The 13,576-nt window shown below is 45.2% G+C and overlaps 1 protein-coding gene across 1 annotated transcript in view; it reads left to right on the top strand.

Moving 5' to 3' along the window:
- slc36a1 (solute carrier family 36 member 1) overlaps positions 1-9,014 on the top strand; it is a 45,999-nt gene extending 36,985 nt beyond the window's left edge. The window contains exon 12 of the mRNA XM_030739112.1: positions 6,459-9,014. Coding sequence (XP_030594972.1) covers positions 6,459-6,730 — 272 coding nt within the window. The 3' untranslated portion in view covers positions 6,731-9,014. The remainder of the gene's footprint in view (positions 1-6,458) is intronic.
- The last annotated feature ends 4,562 nt before the right edge of the window (positions 9,015-13,576 follow it).

The raw sequence follows: 13,576 nt of genomic DNA, 5'->3' as shown, positions 1-13,576 counted from the left end.
ACTTTTCCACAGCTCCGAGCTGGATGGACTCTCCTCACAGTGACTTATGTTTCTTAGCCAAGTGAAAACTCTTTATTTCATGCTGGAGCTTCAGGTGTGTCCTAAAAATTAAGGTACACTGCACAACACATTGCTCTGGAAAAGAAAAGTATCAAAGAGAGTTTGGCAGATGTGAATATTAATACATTTTAATATCAGTTCATCTATCATCTGTTCTTACAATAAATTATTTGCTGGAACAGTTACAGATAAAAGCTGCTGAGATGAACTTCCTCTGAATGGTGTCTGGACTCGGCCGCACAGATTTTGACATATTAACACGATAGCATCACACAGTCGGCTGCACATACATGATGTGAATCTCCCGTTCCACCACATCCAGACTGAGAGCTTTGTGACGTGGTGTGTTATCCTGCTGGAAGCAGGTAGTAAGGGGCCCAAAGTGTGCCATCATACACCATCACACCACCAGCACCAGCAGCGGCCTAAACCACTGATCCAGGGCTGGATGGATCCATGCTTTCATGCTGACCTCTGAATGTAGCAGCAGAAACTGAGACTCATCAGACCAGCTAACCTTTCTCCAGTCTTCTGTCGTCCAGTCTTGGTGAGTCTGTGTGAACTGTAGCCTCATTTTCCTGTTGTTAGCTGACAGATGTGGCACAGATGTGGTCTTCTGCTGCTGCGGCCCGTCTGCTTCAGGGTTCAGTGTGCTGTGCATTCAGAGATGCTCTGCTGCATACTTTGGTTGTAGTGGGTGTTTATTTGAGTTTCTGTTGCCTTCCTGTCAGCTCACAGCAGTCTGCCCGTTCTCCTCTGACCTCTGTGACATCAACAAGGCCTTTCCTCCCAGAGAGCTGCTGCTCACTGGATATTTCCTCTCGTCAGAGCTTCTCTGTGAACCCCACAGATGGATGTAAGGAAAATCCCAGCAGATCAGCAGTTTGTGAAACACTCAGACACGTTCAGAGTCACTTACATCACCTTCCTTCATCATTCTGATGCTCACTTTGAACTTCAGCAGGTTGTCTTCACCATGTGCCATGTGATTGGCTGATTAGACATTTGTGTTAATGAGTAGTTGAACAGGTGTGCCTAACAAAGTGGCTAGTGAGTGTATGTTGTCCAGCCTGGAAGCAACTCAGAAATCCACCCTGAGGATTGGGGAAGCAATGCTAGGGAAAAAAACTGTCTGGAAGACCCTGTTAGCGTGTTGCGACCCCAACCCAACGACTGATGGATGGATGGATGGATGGATGGATGGATGTTCACTGAAACTCACACAAATGCCTCTCTGATGTCATTTTTAGGGCGGTTCTTTGAGCCACATGCTAATCTTAAATGTGCCAAAGAGTGAAGGTGACATCACTCATTAGTTTGTGAATGTTTTGAAGCCTCAGTTACAATATCACATCTACAGTACTATATCATATCATCGCTGTCATCGTGTTAGTTTTTTGTTTCCATTAGAGACCATATTTTGTCAGCACGGCGTGCCAAGTTTTCAGCTATTGCTAGCTAGCTCGGTTATTAAGTTGCCTCACACAGACACAGGTAGCTGCTCAGTAACATGCAAATAAAATAATAGATTTCACAGATATGGTGAAGCCTAGCAGACAGCTAGCAGGTACACCCACCTGTGGAGCTGGTCGTGGCTCTGAATCAGTGGTCCTACGTCTTACAGTGAGTGAGATCTCCTCCAGCAAAGCAGTGAAAGAAATAGCAGCATATTGATCAGGTAATATTGGCCAGGCCATCAAACTTGATGTACTGCCCAAGTTTATAAACCCACGCAGCACAGATTTGATCTTTTCCAGACCCTGTCTTTCATGTCTTTGTCCTTCCTGTCATTTTTTATAGCAGACTGACTGAAGCAGCACATTCATTGGGTCACTAGGAAAAGCTGACTCAACACATCAGTGAAGGGGTGGGAAAGAGTGATCTGAGCCAGTATGTAGGAGGAGAGGTTCCTCAGATGAGGTGGCAGAGGAGAATTGTTTGCTGCCACGTTAATGATCATTGGAGATCACGGCTGTTTAATTAAATGATGCGCTCAGCTGGCACTGATGTGAGAGAAGCTGCATCTCAGCATCTTTAAGAGTTTTATTACTCTGACTTCCTCTTGGAGCCGTCTGGCTTCATCGATTTGTCATTGACAGCAGGTACAGAAGCTGCTCTGCTCATCAGGAGGGACGGTGTCCATGTGCAGAACCGAACCGATTCATTTCATATTCAAGGCGTGCAGCTTACCCTTACATTAGTGTCAGAAAACAAGCCGCCTGTAGAGCATCCTTTAGAGCGTGATAATAAAGCGCCTTTTAGAGAGACATGCAGGCACAGGTGATGTAGAGACCAGCTGGAGGAACTTCAGTCTGACTTTACAGGATTTACACTGTAGAAGAGGGAATGTGGATGAACAGGGCAGAGTTATCCTCTGCACCACAGAGGAAGCCTGAGGCTCAGAGTCGCAGGAGGCTGTTTTACACACAAGCCAGGCAGTTTTTAACTCCAGTGGATGCCACATTAATACCAGTCTGAGCTATGAAAAGTTCTAATGCAAGGTTTGATTCAGCTTTTAAATCAAACCCAGCTTTACTGCTGCAGCTTGCTGCTCCAAAAAGTTTACATGCTGCATATTTGGAGAATTGCTGTTAATTATTTTCCTTAACGTGTTAAATTTTCTTTAAAAAAAAATCCAGTGAAAGTGCTGCTAACGTAGCTGCCTGAACTGCATCATATCAACAGTATGTTTTCCCAGCAAAGAAATCCAGAGCATTCCACAACGCTGGTCCTGCAGTCCTGCTCTTGGCTGGAGAGGTTCGTGAAGCCTTCTTTAAGCTAATGGCCTCTGCAGGGCCTGTGGAGTTTAATCATCTGCCACTGCAGCCGCACTGAACAAAACCACTCCCAGCTAGATAACACGGGCCTCGGCTGCTCGCCTGCTGTTATTCCCAGTGAAAACGTCCCGGGAGTTACGGAGCTGGCCGAGCCCCCCCCTCTGTCTTTAATGAGCTGCGGTCCACTGAGTGGCAGGAGATCAGCTCTCGGTGTGCCAGATAAAAGACGCTGCCGTGGGCTGCTTTCCTCTCTGGCTGGTGTTTGCTGGCGGCGAGGTGAAGAAGTGAGACGGCGTCAGTACACTCTGGCTCACTGTGGAGAAAACTAGACTAAAGCCCTGCCAAAAAATCTGTGGTCCCACCTCGGAGCATCCCAACTCCGGCTCTGTCTCTCAGTGGATTTAAACGCTGTCGGCTTGGTTTCTTCCTCCCTCTGAGTCTCTTCTTTATTTTCCTCCTGCTGTTACACCAGCCTGGCCTCCTCAGGATCTCTGTTCATGCGGATGGCTTTCAATATAAAACTCCAGAGTTTCTGAATGTGGGAGCTGTGCAGAAGCTACACATTTTCCACACTGACTGACTTTCATATATTGAATGCGTCAAAACAAATGAAACTTGTCTGTGTAGATACTGTTATGCCCCTCTGCAGCAGTTTGAGTCTTCTTCTGGGTGTTGCCTGGTTATAACTGCTGATGAGCTACACTGTATGAGGTGTGTTTGAGGGCATGCCTGAGGTCAGCTTTGAGGGGACACACATTTCTTGCCAGATCTTGTCACACAGTACTGTGCAAAAGTCCTGAGCCACCCCTCATTTCTTTATATTTTGCAAGAAAATGGGAAATATGTGCAGAGATTTACTGAAACGTGCAAACCTTCATGGAAATGCAGTATATGAGGCAAAAACAGAGTTTGTACAATTCTGACTTGCTTGTAAGTCGGGATTTGGTGTGACCTTCATTCTTCAGTGCAGTCTGAACTCTCTGAGGCAGCTTCCTCCAGCGTGGGTCACAGGTGGCCGTAGACACTCACTGTTCTCCTGACCTCCTCCGTACATGATGATGATTTCTTGATGTCTTCCTTAAGAACGGCTTCCTGACAGCCGCCCTTCCACTCAGACCATCTCTGATGAGGCTTCAGTGAAGAGCAGATGGATCAGCTGAAGGTCCAGATGCAGCTTTCAGGTCCTGTCAGGTTTTTACTGGATTTGTTCCTGTTTCTTAAGGATGTGACTTTCAGAATCTGATCATCTGCTGTAGAGAGTTTTTAGGCCTCACGCTTCTTCTTTTGTCCTCCACGTGTCCAGGTTCAGTTTTAAGGATACACTGCACACCGTGCTGAGATGTGCCAAGTTTGCAGCTAACAGCTCTTTGAGGAGCAGCTTGTTGGTGCACAAATGGTAAATGGTAAATGGACTAGTTCTTATATAGCGCTTTTCTACTCAGTATGAGCACTCAAAGCGCTTATACAACCTGTTTTGCATTCACCCATGCACTCCCATTCATACAAGCACTTCCATTTTTACGAAGCTAAGTGCTTTTAATTACCTAACATTCACACGCATTCATACTCCGACAGAACGGTCGGAGAGCAACTTGGGGTTAAGTATCTTGCCCAAGGATACATTGGCATGTAGCCCGGAGTAGCCAGGATTCGAACCGCTGACCTTCCGATCAGTAGGTGACCTGCTCTACCTACTGAGCTACAGCCACCCCAATGGGCAGTACATCAATGCTTTTTTACTCTGTCAAACTGAGTTATTGCCCATGATGTGCCGTGAAGGACTGGACTGAAAATGAGAGAAAAAGCAGCCAATGTCCAAAGAAGAACTTTGAAAGAGCTTCAGAAAGTTGGAGAACTGTTGCTCAAGAGCACTTACAGAATGACAGGAAGGTCTGGCTGCTTGGAAGCAAAATATACAGAAATGAATGGTGTGTTAGTATGCATGTCGTATGCAGACACACACACACACACACACACACACACACACACACACACACACACACACACACACACAGTGGGATGGACATTTAAAGCAAAATACACAGGCGGCGCTTTTGTTGAGGCTCCCAGTGTTGTTAGTTTTATGTCTGGGTGAAGCTGTGTGCTTATTAAAAACCCTGCAGCAGTGATGCCCCGCCCTCCTCCTCCTCTCCATCTCTTTGTCTTTCACACTCTGTGCTCTCTCTCTCATATAATCCCCCAGCAGGCAGAAATTTTGTTTCTGAAGCCTCAACAGTCATACAGCCAAATTAGCGTTCTCAGAGCGTTCTCTCTTCAGCGCTTTAAAGCCGTCTGATGGTCCACGTTCTGCCTGCCTCTCCAGGGACCGCAGCCGGCCTTTTAGCTTCAAGCCTCGTAGTTTATTTGCTGTGAAGGCTCAGCATGTTCTTTAAGTAAGCCCCGCTCCCCTCGCAGCTTCTGCCTCGTTTGATGACTCGGAGAACTCGAAGACTTCAGATGGAGTTTGAAGAGCACCCTGAAGCGCCGATCCCCAGAGGTGACAGGTTTACTCCCTGCGAGGTGCTTTCGCCGCTCTTGTTGTGTGAAAGCTCGACTTCGCTATCGTCCCGAAGGCTAATTTGACAGATCTGAACACGATTGATTATGGTTGAGAGAATCTTTTATCAGCCAGTAGTAATGGGAGAAGAACAACACCTGATTCGTCCTGTGTGCTCGCCACAGAGATGCGTGTGACATGAATCTGCTCATGTGCAAACATTTTCGGGCCAAAGCTTTGACGTCCTATCAGCAGGAGCGGCGTTGGAGAGGCCGCTCGTTTTGTCCGAGCGCCGGCCGCTCTCACCCTTTATGCCCATCTCCACGGCAACAGGTGAAGGAGCTTCAGGTCCCCGGTGACTTCATCATCACGGCCGACACGTGAAGAGCAAACCCCGCAGCAGGAGGCTCCCCTTTCCCTCCTCTCTCCTCCTCAGTCTGTCAGTTTCTCCTCTGGCTAACGCTGCTTTCTGACCCTGCAGATCTCACCTCATTTCTCAGCCATCACTTCTCCTTTTTCGGGACCAGAGCTCTGACTTGAACGGCACTCATGAGTAAAAACAAAGAAACCATCTTCTCTGTCCCTACTACATGTCAGTGAGCTCATCCATGTGAAGCAGACAAAAACAGAAAAGTTCTGTGTCCCAGAGGTGATGACATTCTCCTCTGTGATCACCAAAACCAAAAGGTCACAGGGTCAAGTTTTTCCCTTAGAGAGCCGACGCTCACCGGGTCCCTTTAATTGGACGTCAGGTGGTCACGACTTGTAAAACAGGTGCTGCAGAATAAGCTGGAGTCCATATTCAAATCTATTTTTAAAGCATCCAAAATGACCCAGCCGGTATTATGTCGAGATGCAGCTATGAAGCTGTTCTTAAAGTAGGCCTATCCTTCTCATTTATTAAAGCAGCTTTGCATGATTCACAGTTCAAAATAATCCTTTTTTATCTTCCACTGTGTGCTGGTGAAAATGTTTAGCCCCCTCAACATCTCCACGTATATGTGTGATAGTGGAGAGTGTGGAGAACCTTCTGTGTGTGTCAGGTGGACATGTTAGGGACATCTCCCCTCTGTGACATCACTTTGTTGTTCACTTTGTCTTTCTTTCCTCCTCTCACATCCCAGGTGCCCTCGCCATCCTGATCCCGGAGCTGGACCTCGTCATCTCGTTGGTCGGCTCGGTCAGCAGCAGCTTCCTGGCACTCATCTTCCCGCCCCTGCTGCAGCTCATCGTTTTCTACGGGGAGGGCCTGTCGCCGCTCGTAAAACTCAAAAACCTCGTCATCAGCCTGGTGGGGCTGATTGGCTTCATCGCGGGGACTTACATCGCCATCGTGGAAATCGTTGCCCGCAACGGACACAAACACGAGACCTTGTCCACCTACCTGGTTCAGTGATGAAGTCAAGGGACTCCTGGCAGGTGGATGCAAACCCATTGAGGCCATTTTTAAACCATTTTAGGGCATATTTTCATCTGTTTTTCTTCTTCTGTTGGACATGGCGGCCGTTTCAGGCTAAATCTGGGATGTCTGACAGGATGAGGCTGGAAGAGTTTGTGATGTTTGTTTCATTTTGTCACCACTGTATTGTTTTCCTGTTTGTCCAGCCTTTTAGTGCAATCTAACAGATTAATAATAATGATGATGATGATGGACGTACCTGATCAGGAGTATAGTGAGGTTTAGAGGTAATTTATCATTTTGACTGGCTGAATCACGTGTTTGATGTTTTAGTCAGAAAATCAAACTACCTCAGTAACCGCCCTCGGCTTTAACATCCAGATTAGGGACATTTGACCCGTCGTATAAACAGCTTCTCTCTCGGTTTAGTTTTGCCAGCCAGCCCCTCGTTTAGAAACAGAAGGAAACGTTTGTCTTGCTTTCTGCCTTATTCAGTTAAACGTCACACAAACTTTAACGTTAAAAAAAAAAAAAAAAACGCCGTTCAAAATAACTGTATATATAATCTTATTTCTAAGAGCAGAACTGAGAGCGCTCGGGTGAGGCGTCGGAGCGGTTCTGATTGGAACCGTTCACAGTGATCAGGAACGTGGGGACACTGAGTCACAGGTTTCTTTAACCAAAGAAAAACAGGACACATTCTTCACGAGCTCGTATCTTAAGGGATAAAATAGCACTTTTTAGACGGTACAGATACATTCCTGCCCTCAGCTTTGGGTCAAACTCTGGGCAGCGACCTAAAGAGCGAGGTCACAGGTACAAGAGCCCGAGCGTTTCCTCCTCTGACCTGTGAGGATCTCAGGATCCTCCGGGAGGAGCAGGAACTCAATACCGGACTAGAAGTCATCTGAAACACACTCGTTACCCAGCTGCCATCACGACCCGACGTCTGATAGCAGAAGGAAGAGGACTCGATGGATTTGATGTTTAAAACGTGTCAGATGTGCTTCTAAATTTCAGCGGCGGTTTAGGATGCGCTGGTCCCTGATGATCAGGCATCCACGTCTGCGGTACCACCGAAAAACAAATCAGGTTTCCAGAATTTAGGCATCAGCTCGTTCTGAGGTGGTCCTCGCTCTGAAGCACGAGCTGGTGAAAGTGTCATGATGCTACAAACAGAGGATCGATGAGTGGGAGAAACATTCAGAGCAAACCTGAATCTCCTGAATCAGAGTCTTAAATTTATGAGGGAAAATTTGCCTGAAAAAGCTGACAAAAAGCTTTTTCCATGTAAACTTACGATATTACAATATTAATCTAGAAAATTCAGTTTTTCCTCTTTGAACCCGACACCTGAACAGCTCATGATGCCAGAGTCAAATGATGAGATGAAGAATCAGGCCTCTGATCTGAGTTCATTCAGAAGATGAGCTTAAATTAAGTCACATGAAGAACAAACGCTCAACAATAAACTGTATTCACACCCTCATTTCATTTTTTGATCTTATAACACATGAAGTGAACTTGAACATGAACCTTTATTTTTTGATTTCTTTTTTTAAGGTGTTTTTATGCTCTAACGTATTTGCCATAAGTTAATGATGGGATATTTTTTGTTGCATTTTGCATTGTTATGATTTGTGACTCACCACGAATGTTGGTTTACTTGCAGAGGATTTGCATGTATGTAATATAGCAAGTTTTAACTGCAAGCTTTGTGGGTGATCTGCGTCACCTTTCAGAGGCCGACACGTCACAGTGCAGCTTCTTTGCTGTTGGGTGTCTTCAGTGTTACCGTGGCAGTAGATAACGGCCACATGTAGGACTGTAAGTCGTTCTTTGTGTGTGTATATATCCATCTGTCACACATGTAAATGTTTGCACATGTAAATCATTTTCACTGGAAATACTCAGAATTCATATGTTGAAGATGCAGCCCTGAGAACACTTGGACTGTTTATTTCAGCATAAAACAGCAAGAAATGTAAAATATTCCAAACACCATCCGACCGGACAGGCCGGATCCTTCAGACGTGCAAGACCTTCATTTGCTACTGCACCTTTTCATTTCTATACGTCTTTCTGAGAATAACTAACGTTGAAAGTACCACTTTATGGACCGCTGCACTCTCTCTGTTTGTTAGCTGGATTGCTCATAAAGTTATAGAGGTTTTCTTAAACGTGTTCCCACAGGTCAGAAATTTCTGGAGTTGGGTCTGGAAATTTTTGGACATTACACATCATATCTTCACAAAAAATAAAACCTGGCATTTCAGAAACATTTATGATGGCTATGTTATTTTATGGACAGTTTATTAGTTATTTTATTTCTTGAAGGTCAAAGCTGGTGTGACAGCTTCATGGTGCACCCTGGTTTACCACTGAGCATATCCCTGAAAAGTGTTTCTGACACCCAGAATGACCAAAATTTACAAAATGATTTCATGGTTTATTAAACACGACCTGCAAGTAGAGAAATGATCGCACAAACTGATCATTAAAGTGTTTGGGCACTCGTGCGCTGGATGCAGACCTGGAAGCTTCGTTCTTCTATGCCGTCTGTGCTTCAATAAAACTGGAAAAATACATTTTAAAGTGGATGATGTGACTGTAAAACCTTTATCAACAGATCAGTGAGGCCATATTTCAGAGGAGCTGACGGTTACAATCAAACTAACTTTATAATGTAAGAAAAACCCTTTTTCAGTTTTTCATTCTCCTGCTTCACCAGATGAGATTTCTGTGAGAAAAATAAAGTTGTTGAAGTAGACTCAAATTCATCTGAGAAATATCTGAATGGCACACAGAGCTTGGAGTCATAAGTGTTCTTCTTTAGGATTATAAACTCCAACCTTCAGACCCGCCAGTCTGACAGTTTGATGGTACCGGGATCATCCCTGCATGTAAATATTAGAAATGCATATGTATGTTTAGCTGTTAGCGCTAATAGTAGTTATCCACAGAGGACAAACTATAACCAGCCTCTGCTGTGTTTCAGCTCTGCAGAGTTAAAATTCAAACCAGATGAAGACCTTGGAGCTGCCTTTGTGAGCTCTGGTTCATGTGCTCTTCTCCCTGAGGTGCAAACGCTCTTCAACACGCGCCGCAGAAGCAGTCCATCCTTCCACCACCTAATTGATACAAATGAGAGGGAGGCCGAATGGAGAGGAGAGGGGAGGATCCATCGGGGTTCATTTTCCTCTAAAGCTCTGCATTGCACTTACAATCCGCCAGAGATGGAATTTCATTAACTCGGCTGGGAGCCGGGCAGGCTCTAATGTGGAACAATGTATTCAGATAAGAGCAGCACACATGAGCTGCTTCATATACTGTGTGCATCCTTGCATTCAGCCTCACTGTGGTGAAAATGGCCTGCAGATTGTTAGTCGTGAACATGGAGCTGTTTCCTGAGTTGCTGCTGCTGCAGTTTATTCCACTCCAGCAGGCACGATGTTGGTTTGTGTTGGACACATTTTCCTGCTGAAACGACTCCTTTCTGTTTACCGTATTCACAAGCAGGCAAAGCACACACTTTGATGACGCCAGTTCAGTGCTTCCTAATTTGTTGTACACTGTTCACTGTCACAATGCAAACACAGCCGGGCCGTCAGACTCGCTTTGTGTCTTTGTGTGCGCTCATTATGTTCCTGCATTGAACCAAAACGATGTTCACAAATAACACACGGGGGACACATCCATACACGAGGCCAGGGGCGCAGCTACACATTTTATCGATTATTTCATCAATGAATCGGATAATAAATAATTTTTCGTACTAACAATTCATCTGCACATTTTAACTTCCGTACTGCAGTTTTTCTCTATGTCACATGTGTCAGACTCAAGGCCTGCGGGCCACTTCCGGCCCACGATCTAATTTTATACGGCCAGCAAGATGATTTCATATAAATGTGCTCCCACCACTTATATTACAAATCCCACGCACAGCTGCAGGCAGGCCAAGAACTGAGCGCTAACCCGTTTTCCGTACTGCCGACTGATCAGTGATCAGCGGATAAAACATCGGTCAGCAGTTTTTACAGTGACATTTAAGCTGCCTGACTCTCCAGAAATGACCAAACGAAAAGTGGAAAGCAGGGATTTTCCAAACCGGTGAGAAAACACCTGAACACTGACATCGGAGGTAAACCATCTGTCGCTTTTCCTCACTCGCGATGCGGGGAAAAGAGCGGATTGGTGGGACAGAAGATGAAGAGGAGACCTGCACAGGTGAGCTGACAGTGCATCACTGCGTCACACAGCAGGAAACGGTGTGCAGCAAAGTCCTGAAGACAGAACGCGTCATAAACACCGAGACAGGGAACTTTATAAGAGGCAAAGGTGCCTTATTACACAGGTGCGATGAGCTGCCTGAGGAAATCTGTCAGTTCATAGAAAGTGAAGGAAACGGCACCAAACAATCGCACAAACCAAACCACAATAGTGTGATTACCCCCAGATTGTGGTTAGAGTGATCATTCTGGTGGCTACAGCTGATGTAAGGAAAAAATAACAGCTGACATTCTCTGCACAGCCAGTAAAACCACACAGACAATGGAGGCGTGGAAAAAACTTGTCAGCAATGATCCACTCGTGTTAAATCATGCCTGAAATTTTCATTTGCTCCAGTCTGAGCTCTTGAACCACTCGATGGTATTCACCTTGCTGATAGCAAACTGGAAGCGTGGGATGAACCGTGGTGGCATGGATAGTATTTCCTCCTTAATACAAAGCTGTGACAGGAAGGAGTGAGGTCTCAGTTTAAACCTGCCGTTTGAACCTGGATTCTTTCTGATGGTCACCAATGAGAAAATGAGCTCACCTGATCTCTGAGCTCAGTAAGCACTGCACAGATCAGTTCATGCTCTCAGTTTTATTGAATAAAACTAATGTTTATCTTGGGAATTATTGAAGTTTTGGCTCATATTAGATTCAGAAAAAATAAGAATAACTTTATTAATACCACAGGGAAATTCACGTCTGACAGCTCATCTGCTATTTGTATGGGAATTAAAAAGCCTGATGGCTGTGGGTACGAAGGACTTCCTGTCTCTCCATTTTACAGCAGAGAGAAGAGTCTTCCAGTACATCGTTCCATAAAGATGTTATAAAGTGGGTGATCAGGATGGCAAAACAGGAGCTCTCTAAGCTTCTCTGACATTGGTGTGCAGCAGGTGAAGGCTTTCATTTTCTCTGGTAGGACAGTCAACAAACTGTATGAATCCAGTCAGGTGGGAGGAGAGAGAAACATGATTGAAGTCTCCTGAAACGATGAAGAGTGCCTCTGGATGTTTACTCTGTATCCTAGCAACAGTTTCATGGAGGACTCCACATTTGCACCTCACTGCTGCCTGGGGGGGAAATTTACACAACAAGTATTGTTATGATAGGACTGAATTCTCTCAGTACATAATATGGTCGCATACCAACCGCCAATAATTCAGTATGAGGACGACACATCCCCTCCCTGACAGTGATAAGTGCAGGATTACACCATCTGTGGTTCACAAATAAAGTCAGACCCCCACCTTTTTCTTGGCTCTAGCTTTAGCATCTCTGCCTGAACATATGAGGGTGAAACCAGGTAGATCCACAGCAGAGTCTGAGACGTTTGGGTTCAACCATGTTTCAGTAAAACACATGAGCCTGCACCTTGAGGTGACAGCTGTGAATTGGTGCTATATAAATAAAATTGAATTGAATTTAATTGAACTGAATTAAATTGAATTGACTGCACTCACGGTATACTTTCTGAATCTTCACCGATATCTCCAGCTCATCATTTTTGTTAGGCAGAGAGTTGACATTTCCCATGATGCCTGCTGGCAGAAAGAGCTCCTCTTCCACTTCCTTCACCTTTGCATCAGCACGGTAACCACGAGAACACCTCTTTATCTCAGCTGGAATAGGGTGGGATTGTCCAGATTCGCTCCATTTCAATGACAAAGTGCTTTTCATGAGTAACCTCTTCTCCCCACAGAAGGATCCATCAGTTCGTGACAAAAACAAACAAAAACAACAAAAATAAAGTTGAGTAAAGATCAGAACCGCCAGACTCCACTTTTTTTCTCCCATATTGGCTTCTCTTCATTGGCTCCCTAGAATTTAAAATTCTTCTCCTCACCTACAAGGTCTTGAATAATCAGGCCCCATCTTATCTCAAAGACCTCATAGTACCATATCACCCCAACAAAGCACTTCTCTCTCAGACTGCTGGCTTCCTTGTGGTTCCTCGGATACTTAAGAGTAGAATGGGAGGCAGAGCCTTCAGCTTTCAGGCGCCTCTTCTGTGGAACCAGCTTCCAGCTTGGATTCGGGAGACAGACACCCTCTCTATTTTTAAGATTAGGCTTAAAACTTTCCTTTTTGATAAAGCTTATAGTTAGGGCTGGATCAGGTGACCCTGAACCCTCCCTTAGTTATGCTGCTATAGGCCTAGTCTGCTGGGGGGTTCCTATGATGCACTGAGTGTTTCTTTGCAATAAACTTTTGTATATATGCATTAAGACATTTGTCAGCGAGGATTTTTTCCCAAGAACACATCACTGAATACACCTTAACTTCAAACCAAAACCACAGTAACTATAGTTACCAAGTTACCTGTGCAGGTGGCCTGTGGCTCGTCCTGCCGGCGCTGTCAGGAGTTTCACTGAGAACGAGGAGATAAGGAGAGCTTCCCCGTGGACACTCAGCTGAAAGGACTCTCATTTCTCATTGTTAGAAAGATGTTTTCTGTACGAGGGCCAAGCTGCAGCTTCTGATTAATGAATGACCTTTTATTTCACCATCAGCATCATGTTTCCTGCTAAATGAAACCATAAACCCCACACAACAACAAACAGT

The sequence above is a fragment of the Archocentrus centrarchus genome, chromosome 10 (genome assembly GCF_007364275.1).
Source record: "Archocentrus centrarchus isolate MPI-CPG fArcCen1 chromosome 10, fArcCen1, whole genome shotgun sequence".
NCBI classification, from domain to species: Eukaryota; Metazoa; Chordata; class Actinopteri; order Cichliformes; family Cichlidae; genus Archocentrus; species Archocentrus centrarchus.
The sequence above is the reverse complement of the archived record's forward strand: the minus strand, read 5'-3'. Positions and strand labels throughout refer to the sequence as shown.